Raw genomic sequence first — 23,473 nt, forward strand, 5'->3', positions numbered from 1 at the left:
AGGTGCAACAGAGCAGAAAAGACAAGTGATGTGAAAACACATGGACTGGAACAGAGAAGCACCATGTCCTGGTTTTGGCTGGGATAGAGTTAATTTTCTTCCTAGCAGCTGGTATAATGTTATGTTTTGGGTTCAGTATGAGAAGAATGGTGATAACACACTGATGTTTTCAGTTGTTGCTGAGTGGTGTTTAGACTAAGTCAAGGATTTTTCAGCTTCTCATGCCCAGCCAGCAAGAAGGCTGGAGGGGCACAAGGAGTTGGGAGGGGACACAGCCAGGGCAGCTGACCCAAACTGGCCAAAGGGGTATTCCATACCATGTGATGTCATGCCCAGTATATAAACTGGGGGGAGTTGGCCTGTGGGGGGTGGATCGCTGCTCAGGAACTAACTGGGCATCGGTCAGCGGGTGGTGAGCAATTGCATTGTACATCACTTGTTTTGTGTATCCCAATTCTTTTATTACTATTATTGTCATTTATTATTGTTATTATTATAATTATTCGTTTCTTCCTTTCTGTTCTATTAAATGGTTCTTATCTCAACCGAGTTTTACCTTTCTCCTTCTGATTCTCTCCCCCATCCCACTGGGTGGGGGGGAAGTGAGTGAGCAGCTGCGTGGTGCTTAGTTGCTGGCTGGGGTTAAACCACAACACACAACCACCTTGTCACAGTGGTCTGATCCTCGGTGTGAAGCGTAAGGGAAGAATAATTTAAGAGAGAGAATCGTGGGACAAATCCTATGTCCTCCTAAACACATGGTTGGAATAGGAAGAAATAAATGCAGTTTTCAGGACTTAAAAGATGGGTTACCCACAGAACAGTTAGACTACCATCAAGAAATTCACCCTTCACACCTCTAGAAGATCCCATAACAACATTGCTACCCGCTGGGTATGCAACAGGATTTTTTTGGAAAAAGCAAAGATTCCTCAATTTTAAGACATAGAGAAAAAGTACAGGAAATCTTCCAATAAGGAAAAATGGCAGGCAGCTTTATTTCAGATTCAAATAGATTTAACAAAAAAAATCTTCTGATTTTTGTAACAGGAAAGAGTCTATCAAAGATAATAAATACAGATTTTAAGACCTATATGAAAAATCCATGTATGGCAATATGAGAAGCTTTACAAACGCTGACTCTGATACTCACCCTGAAGTTGTCAGGAGAGCTTAGGTACAGGTTTTCTCTAATGTCTTCTGGAGCACCAGCACAAAGCCTGTAAAAGATATGGTAATTCCTCTCTTCTTTGCCTTGCACACAGATCCTAGATTTCTCCAGAAGGTAATGTGATACAAATCCACCAACCACCGAGTTCTAGGAGGAAAAAATATTTTTCTGATTATCTGAATATTCTTTGGATTATTTGAGATTCAGAAGTTTCCAATTTACACTTGTCTGATCATGGCTCGCTCAACGGACACTGCTCCAAAGAAGGTTAAAATATATCTACACCTAACACATACTAAGCATAGAAAACAGTGCCTTTACCATAACTTCTCCCCTCAGCTCATGTATTGCATATACACAGATTCCTCTTAAAAGAAGGGTCTGCTTCACCCCAACAAGCAGAAATCCTTGGTAGAATTCCAGTAGTTCCTGCAAAAAGCATTGCTACAGCCATCCTTACACTTTTTGGACAGCAGTAAGTGCCATTACTGTGCTATTACAAGCTTCTCTAGTTGCATTTCACTGAGACTCTTGCAAAGGAGAAGGAAGGGTTAAAATTAAAGAATACATATTTGGACAACATCTTAGGCAGACTAATTACGAGCAAACATTTTGTTTCAAACACTTGCACTTCTTTTATGAGATGGAAGTCTGACACAAATTCCGAAAGCCATTTGTTATCTGGCCTATGGTAAAATTCCCTGTGTCTAAACAAATCTTACTATTAAGGAAATTCCTGAGCTTACGGCCATTACAGCAAGTAAGGAGGGCTTACTGACTGACAAATGCAGTCATTCAGGAGGCCCCAGTCTGTACTTATATTTCTTTGAGAAATCAGACCTAATAAGGTCACCACGAAGTGAAGTCTTGTGAAGTATATAGTCTTGTAAAAAAGGGGCTCAAGTAAACAGGCTGATCTTGCCCTGGAAAGCCAAAACAGGCTTTTAAGCAGTTTCTGAAGATACTTTGAGTGCTATTTGCTTCAGCTGAAGCAATTAATCTGAAACACCATTTAAGTGTTGACAGGTAAGTTGACAGGTCATGAATGCATCATTCCAAGTAGAAATTTGGGTCCTTTCCATAAGTTTATTAACATGAACTTGACCAGCAGATAAAGTCCCTCTCCCTTAAAAGAATTTAGTTTTTTACTATCTAAACTATTAACCAAAGATCTGAAGTTTAGTTACAAAACCAAGGGGTGAAAACTTAGGAAAAGACCACAAGCTCAAGACCAGATGATGAGCTTAAACTCTGCAGGAAGGAACTGCAAGAATTTGTTTCTTTATGTCCTCAATCAGAAAGATGAGGAGGCATGTATATAATCTCTACAAGAATCGTCAACGAAAGTCTTGAACTTGGACATGCTGGACAGCTATACAGTCATCCTTAATTGTGGAATGTGTGTATGCATACGCTATCCAAGCAAAACTACACCCAAACAAGGAACATTTTTCATAAGCTACGCAGTGAATAGTACTTCTGAAAAAAAAAAAAAAAAAAAAATTCCGTGACTCCTGTCACATACATAATAGTAATGTGAGGTCCCCAAATTTTATATAAATACATAAACCCATCAATAATTCATTTAAAGTATTAAAATACATTTATATCTGTTTATATCTAATATGCAACTCACGCTTATTTGTACATTAAGGGAATGCATAAATACTTAAGAGCAAGTAAGTTATTCTTTAGACATGCCTTTTTTCAATGAAGGGAACAATTTTTATTCTTTTGTGCATGGAAGCAATTTTCCTACTGACTTGACCCACCATCTTCCAGTAGTGACACAGTACTGTGTGGCTTTGGTTCTCCTTTCCAGGTGACAGAATACAAATCATATCTGTAAAGCAGGACAGTAGCTATTTGGTGCAAGATAAATAAGTCTATTCAGCCTACTTCCACTCTAGCACTACCATTTTATGGCAAAAAAATCAACACTGGTTATCTGTATCAAAATTCCAGTACCTTTTCATTGAAGTGAATTTCTACAAATTTCCCAAAACGACTGCTGTTGTTGTTGCGAACAGTCTTTGCATTTCCAAAGGCTTCTAATAGGGGATTTGCTGTTTAAAAAAATTAAAATTTTTAAAGTGTTAAAATTTGATCAATAAACTACCAAAAAGAAAGAGAGAACAAATACATACTAATTATTCAGTGAACTTATTGGGCATAACGTTTGAAAATTAAAGGAAAAATATTAGCTATTAGGAATAATCAGTTTTGCAAATTGTACTGGATATACTGTGGTGGAACTTACAATGAAGTACTTAAATATCACGTAACATTGCAAAGTATTTGAATAGATACTGTAAGAAATTCAGAGACAAGCACTGAAAATTATTCAGTGATATTCGTCTACAGCAAGTAGGTAAATAACTGATACATAAACTATATGACACAACACACAATTTGACACTTCCCAATGAGTTGTTACTCATAAAATCTAAACTACCCACTTATCCCACAGACAAAAGTGCCACTTAAATGTCATGCATGCAGCATGTTAGATTGATTAGGGAATTAAAAAAAATGTATTAGAAGAATGTGTTGATTTCAAAAACAACTTAAAAATGCCCTTTCAAATTAGGTCAATTAAGTGATTGAGTGATTTTATTTTTTACCGGCTGCAGTTTTCAAGCGCCTTAAAGCCCATAAAGAAAGAGTGGCAGCAATCTAAAGCATGTACATATATATATCTCTCTCTCTACACATCATGCACAGTTTAAGCAGTCTGAAAATGCCTAGTAGTTATGAAACACAAGGCCTCTGAAAGACTGCATTTACTAGCTCTGAAGATCAAAGAAAACTGATTTACTGAATCACAGTAACAATAAAACACTGAAAATATGTGCAAGATCTTTTAAAGCTTTTAGCTAAAAAAATATGCATTGGAAACTAAGCGAGCAGAAACTCAGATTTAAAACTCCACTGACAGCCATCTACAAATCTGGTCCTACAAAAATTAAAGAATGAAGGAATAACTACAATGATTGGATAAATTATAGATGATAATGCATGATTTAGTAGGACAACATCAGCATTACCTTTTCGGTTTTGGCTAGGTTTTCATTTTTTTAATACTTACAGCTTATGAAAATGCAAATCTGACTTTCAAAACTGACTTCTTAAGAGATCTTTGATAGCTATTCAGGTATTCTACATTAATATTAACAGTTTTGAAGAAAAGATTATGAATAAAAACAAATTGCAAGAGGTCTTTCAGATAGGTCAAAGGTTCCTCTAGTAATACATATGCTGTAAGCATGCTCATTAAAATTGTGCCTAAAAAACTTCAAAATTCATGCATCAGATGCTGGTTTAGATTAAAAAACCCAAACTTTTCTAAGAATACCTACAAGTACCAATTAATTTTATGGCATATTGTGTCAGGCATTATCCAACTCCTGGCCACTTTCCGAGTTCCTTTAGCACACAGTGGATTTCACTAAGGAATTGGTTTAAGCAAACCTACAGCAACAAGAGATTAAAGCCTGCAGTAGTTCCAGTAGAATGATCCAGTGGCTTGAATTGGAAAACAGAAAATTTAAAGCAAAAGAAAAAGTAAAAATTCTTGGTCTAAGAAAAAGACAGAGAGTAATGAAATTCCGAAATAAATCTACTATATGCTATAGAAGACTAAAACTGATATATGAGGCATATTAGATTGGCTGAGGGTTGGGGTTTTTTGAGATATTTATATTTTCTCAAAAAGTTATTTTCTGTTCAATTAGCAAGTGCATGCAACATTAAAGAGGCTCAACTGGATGATCAACACAGTCTCTTCTGAGTTTGGGAGCCTATTATAAAGATAGACACAATGAAAGCGTCAATCCTAATTATGTGCTTTCTGACAAAAAAGACCTAACAGAAAAATGACCCAGAAACTTAATTTAAAATAACTTCCCTGCTTTACCTGACTTTCAGAACTTTATGGTGAGGAGGAGGGATTACTCTCTCCTGGTACTAACACATAGTAATGAGAACATAACCTTGTCCTTGCAGATTTCATACAGCATAAAATCCAATCTTGGGTACACATGTGTGAAGTTCAACTCAAACACACACTGAAACATTTTCTAGATCAAGGACTGTGACACTATACTAAATAAAAATGAAGTGAATCACAAATAAAGATTATGTTTTCAGAATTTAGGATCAAGGTAAACTACCAGTAAATGATGCCCTAGGAAGTCTCATAGTATCTCCATCCTAGCTTTTATTTAGTTACTGTTGATTGACATTTCAAAATTGAATAAATAAATAAATAAATAAAAATTAAAACATTGGAACTTTTAATTCAATTAAAGAAAATTCAATACCTTCTACAATTCTATCATCAATATCTTGGCCAGTGCCATAGGATTCTGTCAAATACCTGTAAAGCAAGATAAAAATATCGGTATCTTTCATGTGTCAGGTTGCCTCAATTCAACAGGATTTAGCATGCCTCTGTACCATACTTACTAACCACTTACTAAAGGGAAAGCATATTTCTTACAAGTTCCAAATACCTATATCTTTTAAAATAAATGCAGTTTGACTTTTCTTTTTTGTTAAAACAAAAATATTCTTGCAGACTTCAGATTTTTTTCAGTACTTCAAGACACGCTAGAAATTTCTTCTAGATGTGCATATGGAAATTACACTTTTATACAAATATAATGAAACTATTACTGTACTATCTGTATTTATTAATAACCTTAGTAAATGCATAAGGTTTCATATTTATTTCCTGAATTAAAGACTGTTTTCATGCATACAGCTTCTGTGTTTGTAACTCTCGGTTTAATAAAAATCCCACATGGAGACAGTGAGATAGGTGCAACTGAAGAAAGAATTTGAAAATACATCTCTAACATACTTGCTCCAAAGTTGCAGCTTGCTTTTTTTTTTTCCCCTGTGCACAGGGCATGCTTTCTGGAAATTCACAAGTAAATCTGGGACAAGTTAAAAACAGTTCCTGAAAATGGGGCCTTCCAAAAAAAATTTAGGGGCAGTAACAGAGCTGTATTAGTACCTTTTGCTTTCTGATCACACAAAGGAAAAACCTTCCTGCTTTTAAAACTCAATGATGTTTTGTACATGGACTTCATGGGGGCGAGTGGTGGGGAGAAGTAGCAGCAGCGATCTTTGTCTGCCATGTAATCAGAACTTCCTTTGCCATGAAGCAGAAGAATAACCTCCTTTGAGAGCATTCTTCAGGAGATGCTCTCCCAGTGCCTGCCATCTTTTTTTACTCTTATCAGGATCAAAGTTAGGACGTCCCCTGTAAAAATCATTACCAGCACCTTGCAGTAATTCTTACAGCTAACCTGTTAAAGGTTGCACAAGGGCAGAGAAGAGCAGTATGAAGGACAGACAGCTATGACAATTCTCATGGGATGTGGAAGATAATACCACTGCTGTACATACATATTAGAGAATACATGATGTCAGGGAAAAGGGAATTAAAGATTTATACTGGGAAACAAGGACAAGGCAGGGAAGAGAGCATATTCACACTGCCTGCACAGCGCTTCCCTGGATAATCAGGCCATCTACAATATAGATGACTTTAATGGAGCAGTGCTTTCCAGTTACAGTTGTTCCAGAGTGATATAAAGCTGCTAAAGTATAAAGCAAATATGGTCAAAAACATTCAAATCATATAAAAGGAAGCAAGGCTGATATATATCAGCAACATGACCTCCATGTAGTTTAATATGCTTGATTTAGTATTGGTCATACGTGAACATCAATAAATAAATAAAACCCATTATTCAATCTTATTCAATAAATTAGGGTAAAGTATATTACAGAATCTCTGCAGTGACCTCAAAGTCAAGAGTTAAAAACCCTGGATGCTTAAGCAAACTAAAGAAACAAAGACAAGGAAAACACAGAAATGCACATTTATGGCAAAACCAACAGTGTCTTGCAAGACACAGTTAAAATGCCTAGTTACGTTTTTATGTACCACAATACCAGATGTGCAATACCATAATGACTGCATCATAAACCATAACTACTACATGATGTCACTACAACCGAGTTAAGGTTTCTGTGAATATATAGCCATTTCCGTATGTTACCATGTCAGCATTTAAGTTTAACCCCATGGATTTCTTGTATTAAAGTGTACGTAGAAGTATCTTACTGACTTGTGGCTTAAACCTACTGATTACTTTACAATTTGCTCTGTCTATATGTCAACCAAACGCATCAACACAAGAAATTCAATGAATAACTTTGGTCCAAAAGCACAAACCTCAAAACAAATTTAGTGTTTTCTGTCTTGCCAGCTCCTGATTCTCCAGAGACTATGATGGACTGACTCATCTTGAGCACTTTCATGTCACGGAATGCTTTATCAGCTTAAAAAGAAGAATATGGTAAACATGACAAAAATTAATATTCAGGAGAGTTGCAAGTATAAATCAAGCTACAATACAAAAATTAAAATGTAACATTTTCAGGAATAAAAAAGTAAATCTTTACAATTGAGTGCATCACAACTTATTAAAGTCTGTTTCCCTTTAGATCATATTATAGTTGCTCACCCTCAAACACTGACATGTAAGAGCTTAGAGTCTTTGAAAACAAAGAGCTACTCAACTATATCCAGGACAAAATAAAACAAAACCCACCACCTAGAACTAAATCTGTTGAATTAAATGTATTTACAAAATTGTAACCAATCTTACTTTAATGTGTCCTTTAAAGGGAAACTTTCAGTTGCACTTTGTAACATCTGAGACAAGGAAACTTGGAAAAACATAGGTAGTTTTCCTGTTATGCAAAAGGTACTAAAACCCCAGCTATTTATACTTTTGATTACAAAAAAAAATGCAACACGGTGAGAAGGCTTTTAACAAGTCAAATGTTGATTTGTAGTTTCCAAATTTTTTTTTTCTTAAACAAAGTGACTGAAATCAGGTATATCCCTTAAATAACATTCAAATGTACTTTCTGCCTGTAACACAAGCATATAAAAAGAAACAGTGCATGTGCTCTGGCAACACAATAAAAGGAAAAGGAAATCACCACACTGAAATACAGCGCCAATCATAATTATGTCATTCTTCACTTTTAAAATCTGAACTTTTTTTTTTTTTTAATGGTTGTAAATTATATTTAAACTGCTTAGACATAGAACACTGGAGGTACAGAATAGTAGCAACAGGGTTGCTAGGGTTGCTAATTTCCAAGTTCTCCAAACTGTATATCAAGGATGAGAGGATTTGCAATTTTAGCAATGAGTGTTTTTAATTTATAACAGTTAAAAGTAAATTAATTAGTTACAGGTGGCAATTTATGTATTACTGCAAAGTATTTAATGTTTGTTTTGTAAAAGACAAATACAGACTCAATACATACCAATAGCAAAAACATGTGGTGGCAACGTTCCAAGTGATCTACCCTGGTACTTTTTAATAGTATCTGAAGAATAAAACTTAGGTATATCAAAATACGGATTCACTGCAATAAGAATGTTGGCTACATAGGTCTGTGAAAAAAACAATTAACAGAAAACTATTAGCTGGTATCCAACCAAATCGTTAACAGCAATTTTCTATTACTATTGAAGACCATAGCCTAAGTATAACAATTACATTTACAGTTCTCTCCAGCTAATGCAGATACAAGAAGGGATACATTTTCAGAGTCCCTCTAATTAGCTTCTCAGGACTTCTATGAAAAAGCACTTCTCAGGAGAACTTCCTAACCACTGAGCTGTGGAGCATGTCCTGAATTTGACCTTTCTCCCAATCTCCTTTTAAATTATTTCCTATTGTCTGAGTTACTGGATCAAGGATGAGACACCACAACCTCCTCGTCAAAAGTGAATAAACTAAGCTCCTGGCTAGTATAATGCACTCTCCTCCAGTGAGGACGACAATTTTTCAGTATCTAATGGAAGCAACTCAGCAGGAAGGACTGACAGAATCCTGCCTGGAAACGCGCTCAAACCAGGCAATAAAAGCATTCAGCCGAGAGAAATTAGCTATGGCTGCTTCCACAGTGAGAAACACAGAATGCAAGTGTACTCTCACAGAGAAGGAATTTGAGAAGAATCTCAAACCAAGACTGATTTTTACCTTTCCATAGGATAAGGAAGACTGAAGATAAGTTTTTTAAGGTTTCTGAAAAAAAAACCCCTTTCATAGCTTGGTTATAATGGCCAGATTACATGCAAGGAAGAACAGATGCCTGAATCACAGAAAAAAAGATTTTCAGGAAAAGGTCTGAAGAAAAGCAGATAAACCTTCAGCTTGAAATGCTTGTTGTTACTAAGCATATCCCTAGACAACGGAAATTTGGACACTATCATGGTATGTTGATAGAAGCCTGGATCACACACAATATATGAATTTTTTTAGATGTTTCTATTTTCAGCACTTATTTCACTGAAGGAAAACATATGCACAGAATTCTTCAAGAGCTGCAAGTACTAACATTAGTTTTAGTGACAAGACAAATACTGTTAACTAGCATTAAACAAAAAGCAAAAAGAATTTGTTGATTCAAACTGTATCTTAAAGTTACAAGGGAAAGGTAGTTAAAATATAAATCAAACCTTCCTCACCCCACCCCTCCCCCCTGAAAATACACCTGCTCAGGACAACATATTAGTAGTATTTGTTTAAAATAAAGAAAGGCTTTATGAAGCTAAATACTACCCTACCTCATAACCAGTTCAGTTTTAGAATTTTACTTCCTTTGAGTTTTTTTTGTTTGCTTTTTTTTTTAATTATTATTTTTCCAGAACAGTGTTCAAATGGCCGTTTTTATTTATTTATTTTAAAGCTGGTGTTTGCTCTTGAGCCATAAAGAATTTATAGCTAGTAAAATTAACTGCAACAAAGGAAAACAACTATACTTTCTTTATATATATATATATAAAGGGTTTAACTCTAATTCAATTAATTTTAGAACAGTATGCTAACACAAAAGTTGATTATTTTTACACAGACACTTAGAAAATATGTAGAACTGTTTCATATTATCACTAGCCAGCTTTCTATTAGAAAAAAAAACAAGAAAGAAAGAAACTCTTATCTTTCTACCATTTCACAGCTGTCAGTGTCTGGGCAGATGGCAAGGACAAAATGTAATTTAGTCAGAATTCATTAACTACAATTAGGCAATTTGATAGCAATATAAAAGATTAAGATGGACATCTGAGCTAGGAGGTGTCAAAGACGGCACCTGTTTGCTTCGTTCAAAAATAATGAAGAAAGAAAACCATCTTTGTTAACAGGTACTCTACTGGCAAACTAAGTTACCTGAAGGAACAGACCTTTGTGATACAATGTTGTGCTATGGTTGCACATGAACAGTCACTTAGAGAAAAATCTACTGCTCTGCCTGGTAGAAATCAGCTAACATTAATGTGATTAATGTGATTCAGATCTCAAACAAGGTATAAGGTGGGGGGGGGGGGGGGGAAGCGGCCTAAAACCTCCTAACCTTCCAATGTTACCACTTCTGTTTAGTTTCTGTTATAGGAAAAAACAGTATTGGAAACGCTTATTTTGTTGATTATTTGAAAGGACATCTATCATTAGACTGGTTGTCATGACAAGTAATACTTACATAAATTCTGTCCTTACTGTACCGAACTTTGATATTGTGAAGGAGAGTGGCCTCATTTAAATACATAAGGGAACCTGCAAGTAAAAGACAATTGTATACCATTAAGAGCTCAGGACTACTTTCGTGTACAGCTGAAAAACTAAATCTTAGGATTAAGGAGAATTTTACTTCCCCTCTCTTTCCTTATAGTTTAATCCTATCAGTCATTTCTTTATACTGTGTTGAGGCATAACTGCTGACTCAATATACGCTTTAAAAACCATAGAACTGCTCTTTACTGTACAACTGGAGTTACAGAAAGTTGCTCAACAAAGTGTCAGACTCCAGGAGTCTCAACACAGACCCTGCTCAGCGTAAGCTCCCTTTTACCAGCCTCAGACAAACACAGTGTATCTCCAACCATGCCGGCCCGTAAGCACAGAAACTGGTGCCTACCAAAATCACCAACTCTTTCCTTCCTTCCAGCTCCCCTCTCCAATCTTGGCCACAGTATCCCCAGGGTAATGCCACCTAACTGATGTTTAGAATAACTGCTGGCTCCTGGTGATTTTTAGATGTTTATATTCACCGATTCAATTGAGAAATACTGTCTAGAGGAGGCAGCAGGCATCATTGCAACACCAGGCACCAACGCAACCTTTTGCCTTTCAATTCTGAATTTTGTTGCTACTAGGCCTCCTCAAAGAAACTGTTAGGGAAAAAAAAAAAACATTAACACAACAATACCTAGCTTTATTTTTCTCCTTAGCTCGTTAATATAAAATAACCGAACCAACTCTGCTGAAATGTTACAAGGTGGCCGCTGAAGGCAGCGAGCAGGCACCCACAGAAAGCTTCAGGCTTTATGAGTTCACATTCTGGCAAAGCTGGTCCTTGTTTTCAGCCATAAAGCAGTGGAAAGTCTTAGCAGCCTTAATTACAGAGGTCATTACCAGTTCCCATTGTAACAATATTAAAAACATCATCCCTAAACCAACTGAGGGCACTACTCACTACACAGCCTGCATTTTCAAATATGCTCAATCCTCTTTTTCACACCACTTAAAATTCAAACGCACAACACTATTTTGTCTAGTCACAACTGACTGACTACCATACTGGTAAACCTTACCGTATTAGCACCACTTAAAAAGTTGTATACATCTGACTACAGTTGATGGAGTAAGCACTGTACCTGTAATTGTAACTGCTACCCCGCACCTCACGCGAGGGCCACGTATGTACCTCTCATCTATAATGACCAACAAAGTTGTTTCTCAACTTGAACCAAGTTGAACCGATGCCCTTTCTCGAGGGCTCCAGCAGAGAAAAATATATTCGAACTTATTTACACAAATGTGCAAGAAGGGCTGCCGGTTCTTATGACCTGAAGTCAACCTGCTCAGCCACCTTGCCCTGCAAGGACGCCTGAAGCTCAGCAAGCAGCTCGTAACATCTCCTTCAATGCTCCTCCGGCTGAACCAAAAGATACTGGCGAAGGATAATGCAAGCTTCTCAATAGCATCTGTGGTTTTGTTTCCAATCTCGTTTGGAATCTCGTCTTTTGTTTACCCTTCCTTCCACAGCGGACCAAGGAGTGGCCCGTGCCTCCCACCACCTATACCAGGTCAGCCTGAAGCAAAGGCAGGTTCAGCAGCCATTTTCAGCCTCCCTCTGGCTTGCGTAGCTCCACTGAACAACAGCCCTTCCTTCCATTACATGACTAAATACAGCTTTGCTTCAAACGGTTGGCATCGTTCACGCTTCTCAAAGGACCCTGCAACTTCTGGGTTGCTTAGAAGAAACCATCCTCCTCCGCAAAATCCCTTGCACGCACGTCCCTGTGCTGGCAAAGGCGCACAAGGGGTGCTTTAGCTTTACGCAAAGCAAAATCTCCCTTCAGATCACAACCGCCTTGAAATCGGGCCTGCGCACGATACCGCCGTGAAGCAGCACGCTGGCCCCAACCACCACGGCCTTTCCCCGGCCGCCCCAGCAGAGCTATGTAGCGCACGGTCGCCATTACACGAGGCAACGGCGGGCAGGCAGCCGGCACTGCGCGGCGGGCCTTCTCCTCCTCCCCTCCCCAGGCACACCCAGTCCGCTCCGCGCGGCCCAGAAAATGGCGCCGGCACCACAAACCGCAGGTCTGCCTCCACAGACCTCTTTCCACCTTCACCTTTTTTTAACATGGTCGTCCCAAGACAAAGAGACATGACGAGGAAATGGGCCAGAAGCAGAAACTCCTGCTTGCTCTAATCAAAGTTAAAAATCTCCTTCTCCCCCTGTGTATGCCCTGGAGGGGGCAGGGTGTTAACTTTTGAAGTTTGCTGATTTTTTTTAAGTCATTCGGATTCTCAGTATTGAGTTCAAAAACTACTATATAGTAACTGTCTACATACACTTAAAGAAACGATCCTCTCCCTTGACTATCTTCATAAGAACCTCTCAGGGTTTGCATTATGTTTTAAAGGAAACAGTCATCAGTTAAGCATCCTAATAAAGACTTGGTGAAGTCTAAACAACAACGGACCCCAGATCTCAGTGCATCCCCAGTAGTCTCTTGTTCCCAGCAAGTCCTTGTTAAAGCAGTTACACCTGCAGACTCGATGCGTAATGGGAGCTTGCTCCCCGAGGGAACGTCGAAGCCTTCACTCAAGACATGCAAACTCAAGGCTTATGTCAGCAACTTCGAAATGCATCTCATTTAGAACAAATCCTTTAAAAGAGGCATCCGCTTCCAGAGGCAAAGGAAGTCACCAGAGAGAGAATTCTGAATATTCATATGGCTCAAGCCTAAATATAACCACTGTATGTATCTATATGCATTTAATAGTCCATATGTTTACTTATACACACACACAAAGTTCACAGAAGTGAAGTCAGGCACTAAAAGCTAGGAAATACCAACGTCAAATTTACTCACACTGGCTCTCCTGTGCACACAATGAAGCAGGGTTTGTATGGAAAATAATTTTATCATGTAATTGCAAGGCTCTGCATCTGTAGAACTATTTTTTTTAAGATTCTTAGCTGATAACCTGCCTCCCTTCATTTTTTTAAAATTGTTTCACCACAGAAATTAAAAAAAAAAAAAAAATCTTTTTCTTGGCCATAAAAAAATACAAATTCCACATATGGTGACAACCCCCCAAAACTGAGCAGGGTTCAGTGGGGGCAGAAGAAGAGTGTGAATCACAAAAAAAAAAAAAAAAAAAAAGAAAAGGAAGTAAATGCTTTGTCTCTGTACTGTTTGCAATATTTACTGAAAATTCACATTTGAGGAAGGGCTAGATTCTCAAAAAGGTGTCTCTTGCAGCTAGTGCATTTGGAATATGGAAGACTAAGGGTGCAAAAAGCAATATTCAGCAAATTGCTTCCTAGAAGGGAGTTAATCACTAAAGCATAGGTTGGAATAGTAAGTGTATTATTAACTAGTTTTTCAGGATTTTTCAGAACAATATTATAAGGCGAGACTGAGAGCACTCAGTATTTTATAAAGTTTCTTCTTAAATGTCAATGATGCTCAGCACAAATGCTCTCTGACAGAGAGGGAAAATGAACTCGGGTTTCACACATCCCGGAGATAAATCTCAGCTAGTGAACAGGAAGTGAAAATACGTTAGAAAAGTCTCAAAATAATGTTTAATACAGAAAGGATTACCGGACAAAGCATTTTTAAGTTTTATATTTTACTCAGTAAGCAAAATAAGACATTTTCTCTGACAGGAAGACTGGTTTAACTTAATTGAATAGTACTTTGCTGGAATCTCAAATCATTTCCATAATCTTATTCCAAATTTCAGTCCCCTGACTAGGACACTGATGTGCCTGGACATCTCAGTAAAATCACTGTGGCAGATGCACAGATTAAATGCATTTCCTTAACGATCATCATGTGCAGACAATACAGATACCAGCTTTGAAAAGTTTCAACCCACATAATGTTTGCAAAAACACAAGCAACTGGAAACAAGGCTACCAGCTTGGTTCCACCTGTAATGACACTGCACCATCTAAGTCAGATCATAAACCTCAGGTTTCATCTTCTTGTTCCTTATGGAGCAGCTGTAACAGCTGTATTTCCTGTCACGGGATATAAATACTAACCCCTATTCCAAAACAGGAATCACCTAAACAACTTTCAAAGTCCCAGCCTCTATTTTAAACAAAGAACAATAGAAGATACTTTTGCCGACCATTTACAAAGTTAACAGTATTTTCACCAACCAGTAAACACCACAGGAAATGTGTAAAAGAATTGCCTTCATCAGGTTTTCAAGACAGGAGAGTCTGCGATTTGCTCACACAAAGCAAGAGCAGCAAAGTATTTGTTTAACAGTTCTCTAAAAGCTGATGCTAGCGCTTGCTCATCTTTCTCGGTAGTCTCTCCCCTCTCCCCAGATTTGAATACCATAATTGATTCTACACATCTAACTATAAAATTTTTAACAAAATAAAAGCTCTGCAGATGAGCACTGAAGTTTATTATACAAGTTCACCTCAAAACTCCTTCTCCAGCAGGACTTCTGTATCCGATTCACTGTAACCTACTTCCTTTTCCAGTGGCCCCAATGGGTCCAGATTCCCATCTCCAGTTTTGGCAAGGTTCTCTTAAAATTTATTTTCAATTACCTGTACTTCCACAGGAATGCCATCTAAGAAATGGGTTACATGCAGGAAAATGCTGTACAATACAGATGCTGCTAAAGCAACTAATTCTTTTGCTGCACTCTAAAAGATATAGTTAACCCCCATAATGCTGAATGCAGTTGATCCTGATGCAGTTAGGTGACATTCGATATATATCTGAAGTCAAGTAACAGTTGCGTGTGGGAATAAGGTAACTATGAGGTCCTCTGAAGTGTTAACTGAAAACTAAAAAACACAATAAATTACATTTAAAATGGGCTTACTTTAAGAAGTTTAAAGGACTAGTAGAGGTCATACATAAATTCAAGCAAAGCAAAACAAAGAGTACAAGGAAGAAACAGGAAGCTTGTAAGGAAACAAAATTCTCTTCTATGCAGATTTTTTTTCAAATACGTAATTTATTTTAAAATTTATAACTTACAATTATCTTCTACATCCTTTTTGCTGTCCTCTTCCGCAGGAAACACTTGATTGATAGCAGCCTGGAAAGTCTGTTAGATGAAAAATATTAACATTGTCAGAATTCCATAAAAATAGAAATATAGTTCAAAGATGTTTGATGCAATGATACAAGTGAGTGCGCTGTAATTGTGCATGGTTTAAAATGAAGTTGCCAGCTTTATACTTCAGCACTGGAAATTTTACTGAGTTACTAGGTGCACATAGGAGCTGCTGCATTTACATTACTACGCTACATTATAAAAATGCAGTCACTGTAATATATATTTTATTGCAAGAATATTTGATGCTCATTTCCAAAATTGCATGTAATATTGTAATATTGTGTAATATAAAAAATAAGGATAAAAAAAAGTACTACAGAGGGAACAGCATTGTAAAGGACACACGACTTCCTCAGTTTTGCAAAGAAGCACAAAGAATAAAACCCAAATCATTAGTTCAGTCAAAGGACTGTGCTATCATTATCATACGCTGTTTTAAAACATTCCTACTTCAACTATAAATGTTCAATACATAATATCCTCTGTATCCCCAAATACTGTAGCTTTGGTTGTTGCTTGTTTTTTTTTTCTTCAGTAAATCAATACTAAAGTAAAACAAGACCTTCCTTCAACATTTGTATTCCAGTTATACAAAACAGCCATTTATCAAGTGTTCACTCCAACTGGAAAAATTCATAACAAAAGCAACTTTGTTTCTTCTTTATTCTCCAGAAATCATAACTTATATTGTTGTAAAAAAGAAGGGAAAACATCCTAGCGCACACACATTACAGCATCTGCACAAAAATACCTATTGTAAGAGGTAGGTTTTTAATTATACTTTTTTGTTTACCGTAGTAATAGCTTGTTTGAGCTACCTATGAATGAACAAAAACCCTGTTGTACCAATTAAACATGATAGCTACCATGCTGCTGCAGGCACAGTCTCCTTTCCCCACGGAAATGGAGACAAGAAGTCCAGTCCAAAATTTGAAAAGGCAACCAACCAGATCTAAAGAATGACCTTAATAAACAAACACATTTGCTTGTTTAACATTGTACTCAGCAAGACAGTCCCACAAGAAACACCTCACATGGAAGTTTAGGAGAAATACAGCAACTTGCTTCATCTTTGCTTCAGTACAACAGACACAATATGTGAGCTCTTGCAGCTTACACCATCATGAACAGCCACAAATTCCAACTCCCTTCGAAGTGGGAAGGGTTAAAAATGTTGGAGCAGAACTAATTACTGCCGGTCAGAAAACAGTAAGTCTATATGATAACTTTGTAGGGAAGGGATATCAAAGTATGCAATTTGTAGTCATAATAAATTATACTTTGTCATCCCCTTATCAGGATCTAATGGAGAACAATATGCAAAAGAAGCTTTCCTAAGGGAAACGGAGCTGCTCAATGACGGAACATCTGAATGTCCATCAGACCAAATTCCTCCAAAATATCCTTTATGGAAGTTTGGTGGAGCTGTGGAGGACCTGAACATCTTTACCTACCTCAGAAAGTTGCCAGCTGCTATTCAGAGTTTTAGCAGGGCAGAGATTCCCCCTCATTTACTCCCCCTCACAATATTGCAGTTAGAACATATTATCCTAATAATTTCCTCTGCAAGTCTGTCAGTGATAAAAGTATATCTTGTTGGGTAAAGATATATTTGAAAACAACAGTTTCCCATGTAATCAGTTCACTGTACATGAAACAGTGGAAAAGTTTAAAAAGAGCATGACCGGCTTCACGAAAAATCTAACTTCACTTCTTGTTCTTGTCTGCTGATGTGTAACCCAAGTTTAGCCACTAGCAAGGACAGAATTTTTTTCACAGGAGAGAATGAATGTGATACCAGGCTATTCTGTAACTCTTCACAGATCTCTGATACTTTAACATTTCATGGGTCTAAAGCCAGCCATGCCAGATCTATCCCAGAAGAGAAAGACGGGGCTTTTTCAATGTCCTCACCACTCAGCATTCTGATCCAAGATAAATTTCAATGAAAAAAAATAATGAGAATTCATGCTGTATTATGTCCTCCATTTTTTCACTCAATATGAATTGTGAATTAATTTCTAGAATATTTCAGAAGTGATAAAACAAACAAGCAATGTCAAGAAGACTTATCTGAAAGCTGCTGTTTTTCTGCTGGACTTTTTTAGATCAGAACATGAAGCCTAGTTTCAACTATGACAACAAAGAATTTCACTCCTGTATGTCACAGTTGGACTACTGCTTTATGTAAGGTGATTACTTGTTACGTAGGTAAGTACATTAGCTAGATGTGCAGAGCTCCAAGTATTGCCAGTTACTGTTAAAATCTAATATATTAAATAGGAAAACGGGCAAGGTATCCCAGGTCTATCAATAAAAAAATACCCAAAGAAATTCTTTACTATGTTGTCCCTTTTTTTGTTTTTAAGCATTTATTGTAAGGAGAAAACACTTCGGGCATTTGGTGGAAGACTTGTGCATTAAGACAAACTTGTTCTAAGAAAATGGAAAGGATATTAATCTTATGAGACACTAAAGTGGTCTCAGGAGGCAAAACAGAGGGTTTAGGGTTTTTTGCAGAGGTTTTTTTTTCCCTCTTTGTAATGAAGCAGCCCTTGAAATCCAATGGCAATCTTAACTATTCTCCCAGAAACTAGATGAGTGAAAAAAGATATCTTTCCATTCCGGCAGGATCTTCTTTCTACCATGTAATCCAATATGTGTAACCATGCCTTCCAGATACAGACAGGAGACTACTCTCAGCCGTATTTCACAAACCAACCTAAAGCAGTACAAACGGTGTGTAAGACAGACAAGAACATGATTCATTCGCGCAAGCAAGCTGCGCTCACTGCTAAAAAAAAAACCCCTTAGCTTGAAACACTGAACTTTGGACATTCTGATCCTTACTTTCAAAGTACGTTTATTCATTTATACTTAGCCCAGGAAAATACCTTTCTGGTTATTCACAGCATACCAGAGCAGGTGCCCCATAAAGCCCTCCATGACCCTTCAGAACTGGCGCAGAGCCATAAGGTGCCTCTCAGCTGAGGGCAGGAGGGGTGTCAGTGCCCGCCTGCAGCACCGCACGCCTTCCCAACGGCTGCCAGAAACCCATCGCTGCTGATGCTCTAGGAAATTCCTGACCCCCACTCCTCAGTGCCACGAGGATCCCGGGATGGCAGCTCACAGTGCAAGTCCCCCTGAGGCATTGCTCCCTAATCGCTTTACTTAGATTTGCTACCTCCAGGAAAAGAGTAAATTCCCCATTTGGCAATTGCACCGTCATCTGCCTCCTCCCTGTTACAGCATTAAGCAACACAATAAAATAAAAATATATGCAACAGGATCTGTGGTTAGGGTTCCCAGTAAGTTCAGAAAAGTACACTCCAAGTGTAAACACAATACTAGTTTTGCTTAACACCTGGCTGCCTTTCTACCCACCTCCTTCCTTGTACACCAGTGTGCAACTGCTGGTGAGACACACGCCAGGGCTGTGAGCCCCAGCAACCCGGTCCGGTTCGGAGCCCGTTCTCAGGGCAGTGCTCCAGCCCCAGGTGGGACCACGCTCATTAGCAAACCCCTCTCCAGTTTCTCCATTTTCTTTCCAGTCGTGGCATTTATCAGCCTTTCAAGCCGATGATCTAGTTTTCAGGGAGTAGCTCCCATCGTGTAACATGTGCATCCTCTGTTCTGATAACGTGCTCCTGCAGCTTGGATTACTCTTCTTTGTACAGTGCAGGCTGGGTGACTCAGATCCCCACCTCTCTTTAGACACCCAGCCTCTGCACAGAAATGTAAATGCTGTTGTTAACTCTGTATGGGCTGCGGTACCCAAAATTGCTATTGCTGGTTTATAAGTAAATCGGTGCGTTGGCCAACTACCTTCACCCAGTCTGGACTGGGTAACTTGGTTTCATAATAGAAAGCAATCTACGGCCACGCTGGCCTCAGGTCCTCCGTCCTCCTGCCCACTGCTTGCTGCCATCCTGAAAACTTCCCACTCCTTCATTTTTAAGGTGGATCTGTTCTGTGACCTCGTTTGCTCTGTCACGCACAGCTTGGCACGCAGAGCTGAGAGCGGGCCACTCTGCAACGCCAGAGCTAGCTACCAGTGGGGAAGGGAGGGAAGATTTTAAGACATCACGAAAAATGCTGCCTTGCAGCATTTACTGCAGTTCGTAACAACATATTTTAATTAACCATTAAGTGGTATAAAAGGGAATAATCAAACATATGCATATACATTTCCTTTTCAGCCTGTGATCTCTGGTAAGCTACCAGCGCCTACAGAGAATACATATGACATGTTAATGACCCAGATTAAAAAATAATAATAAGTTACACTGCCCGGATACGTTTACAAGATCAGGTTACTCCTCTCCTCCCTGTAATTATCATGAGCAACTCTGGAACTGATGGATCACTCCTTCTTACTGAAGAATACTTTTGAACTATCACTTTAAGTAAACAAAGTTGATAATAATGGGTATTAATGCTGACTACTTCAAATTAATGGTCTAAGCAAACAAGAACAGTCTTCTTAAAAAGACAAAAAGCAATGAGAAACATTTCACTATAAAAAGAAATCAATGACACCTTGAAAGGACTGAGAAGGTAAACAAGAAAATGTTTTACTCCACCTCTATTAATATAAGGAAGTTTGATAATTAGAAATATAGGACCATAATCTCTATGGTATTTAAACTGTGAAGTGTTTGTTCCCTTAGATGAGTGAACATTAGGCCCTTAATTGATCTGCTCAATTCAGGAAAACAGCCAACAGCAGAGTAACAAACTTTCTAGACAAAGAGATTGTTGTGAACCATGAAGTGAAATATTTGTATTTTAGGATCATTTTTTGTTTTCACAAAAAAAAAAAAAAGCAAAGCTCCCTGAAAGGAGCATATTTTAGAAATAAATAGCGACTCGGGGATCTCCTTACTGCTTGTTTCTGTTTCAATATAGCGCCTTTTGCTCTTTATCACATCAGCCTTTTGCTCTTTATCACATCAGAACCATTTGGGGATATAAACAGAAATAGCAGTGGGGGTCAAAATAATTTAAGTCAGTTAAAGACTACTTAGCCATAGCTTTGGAATATTTAATATTCTTGTCAGAGTAATTTTGCTCTTCCCCAAACTGAAGAACGCATACTACTGCTATTAAACCTACAGACTTTCTCTCTCATACACAAAAATCAGTGCTTTGTATTTTTAAGGAAAGCAAAATCAACTTCCTCTCCAAGATGTAGAAGAAAAAAAGCCTATAAACATTCCCCCCAAAGGAAGGACTGCTGCATAACCTTTTGACCTGTGACAAGGCATTCTCTACTATTGTTGACATGAAAAAAGAAGTTACAAAAAACATTTTGTCTTTTCCATGCCTGAAGATACAGAAAGGACAAAATTGTTAGAAAGGGCACATATCACATATTCACAAAGACCAAAATCACAACTTTTAAAACAGCGTCTGATCTTATTCCAGCTAGTAAAAACCAGGATGCTGACCATCTGAATTAGGATAATAGATAGATACAAGGTGCTTCCTGTATAAACTGACATTTAATTACAACATACTGAATCTGAAAGATGTCATGATAAATGAAGCAGTTGGAACACACTAGTGAGAATGAATTAGGACTTCATTTTAAAATTACATTTATTTTGCCTTTAATTTGATGTAGCAATTCCACAGGACCTTTGTTTGACATCATGTTACTTCTCAAGGTACTTGAGGTAACAGGATTCATCTCTCAATCTCCATCAGTCTAACAGTAAGGTGTCTAATCTAAGACAAAGCCTAGCACACCCCTGTAGGACACTCTCTGTGCATGTAAGGGAAAAGAGAGAATCTAATCTCAACAGTAGATTCTTAATCAGTCTCTAATTTAGAAAAATAAGGTATACAGTACTGAATCAAATGGCTATGAAGATTCAGTCCTCCTCTCTTTGACAAGCATATACTCAATGCACATGCAGATAACTGACAGAAAGCATGCTCTTCTTATCAGTGGGATGTTTCACTTGCAATGTAAGCTAAAGCTAAACAAAGATCCTTAGCCAAACTTAGAACAGAAAACTGATTTTCCACTCCTTCAGGCTGCGTGTAATTGTAGATATTGGCAAAGATTTGGCCTACATGTAAAATAGTTTTTGGAAGGTTTTTCTCTGTTCCTTTGTTTGTGAGAGGCTTACCTTGCCTTTCTGATTCAAAGGTTCAATAGTTAAGTTGTCAGTGCCAATGTCCACAATCATCCCCATCTGAAACCCATCAGTTGGGTGTGGAGCCCAAACGGGCTTCCCGTCCTCCATTGTGGGATCTATCCAGTATTTCCTGTAAGAAAAAAAAAAAAATAAACATAAAAAAAATTTGTATACAAATTTAGTAAGGTATCAGGATTCACTATACAGACTTCGTTTATTGTGTTTATTCCTATTATTCAGCGTGGAAGGAACCAGTCTGCAGACTGGAGTCAGTCAGTCAGGACAAGATTCTTCCAGCCTTTTTCCAACCCACGATGCTTTGCTTGCAGAGGACACACTCAGACTTAAGTATGGAGAAGATTCAAGAACAGATCAATTTGGGGGGGTGAGGGGGGTGCACAGACTGGTCCCTGCAGCTCTTTCCCCAATTTCTCTAACTTGTGAACCAAAAAGGAGGTCTATCTCACGATCAAAATAGAAGTACAAGACAGATTCAAAGCTAAGTCTATTCTAGGAGTGTGTATATCCATGTGTGTATATACATGTACAGACACACATAAATATACATGTGCATGCAGTGGGTCATATGACTAATGGATACTTGTCTGTACCTGATTTGGTGTGCAAATACTTGAATTTCTGTAACAGGCACATGTCAAGGCACGTGAGCAGAAATTCAGTCTCTTGTCATTTGAGACAAATGAACATGCTCACTCTTTTCATGTGGCTGGGCACATGGCTTTTAAATAACCCACAGATATATTTGGTCGCAATTGATTTATCAAACTATAAGCCTTTGAGAGACTGACCTCTGACACTGTAACATTACAATTCTGACTCTTAAGGAATACTGTCCTGGTTTCAGCTGGGATAGAGTTAACTGTCTTCCTAGTAGCTGGTACAGTGCTATGTTTTGAGTTCAGAGCGAAGAATGTTGATAACACTGATGTTTTCAGTTGTTGCTCAGTAGTGTTTAGACTAATGTCAAGGATTTTTCAGCTTCTCATGCCCAGCCAGTGAGAAAGCTGGAGGGGCACAAGAAGTTGGCACAGGACACAGCCAGGGCACCTGACCCAAACTGGCCAACGGTGTATTCCATACCATGTGACGTCCCATCCAGTACAGAAACGGGGAAGTGGGGGGCAGGGATTCGCCGCTCGGGGGACTGGCTGGGTGTCGGTCGGCGGGTGGTGAGCAATTGCACTGCGTATCATTTGTACATTCCAATCCTTTCATTATTGCTGTTGTCATTTTATTAGTGTTATCATTATCATTATTAGTTTCTTCTTTTCTGTTCTATTAAACCGTTCTTATCTCAACCCACGGGTTTTGCTTCTTCTCCCGATTTTCTCCCCCATCCCACTGGATGGGGGGGAGTGAGTGAGCGGCTGCGTGGTGTTTAGTTGCTGGCTGGGGTTAAACCACGACAAATACCAACCTTA

The 23,473-nt window shown here is 38.1% G+C and overlaps 1 protein-coding gene across 7 annotated transcripts in view; it reads right to left on the bottom strand.

Moving 5' to 3' along the window:
• The window catches only part of MYO6 (myosin VI), a 115,059-nt gene that overhangs the window by 60,418 nt on the left and 31,168 nt on the right, over positions 1-23,473 (bottom strand). For all 7 annotated transcript variants that reach the window (XM_052781676.1, XM_052781682.1, XM_052781681.1 and 4 more), the window contains exons 2-9: positions 22,023-22,161; positions 15,804-15,873; positions 10,751-10,824; positions 8,531-8,660; positions 7,422-7,527; positions 5,494-5,549; positions 3,140-3,237; positions 1,154-1,318 (exon numbers count right to left, since the gene is read on the bottom strand). In XM_052781676.1, the coding sequence (XP_052637636.1) occupies positions 1,154-1,318; positions 3,140-3,237; positions 5,494-5,549; positions 7,422-7,527; positions 8,531-8,660; positions 10,751-10,824; positions 15,804-15,873; positions 22,023-22,139 (816 nt within the window). In that variant the 5' untranslated portion in view covers positions 22,140-22,161. The remainder of the gene's footprint in view (positions 1-1,153; positions 1,319-3,139; positions 3,238-5,493; positions 5,550-7,421; positions 7,528-8,530; positions 8,661-10,750; positions 10,825-15,803; positions 15,874-22,022; positions 22,162-23,473) is intronic.

The sequence above is a fragment of the Harpia harpyja genome, chromosome 3 (genome assembly GCF_026419915.1).
Source record: "Harpia harpyja isolate bHarHar1 chromosome 3, bHarHar1 primary haplotype, whole genome shotgun sequence".
NCBI classification, from domain to species: domain Eukaryota; kingdom Metazoa; phylum Chordata; class Aves; order Accipitriformes; family Accipitridae; genus Harpia; species Harpia harpyja.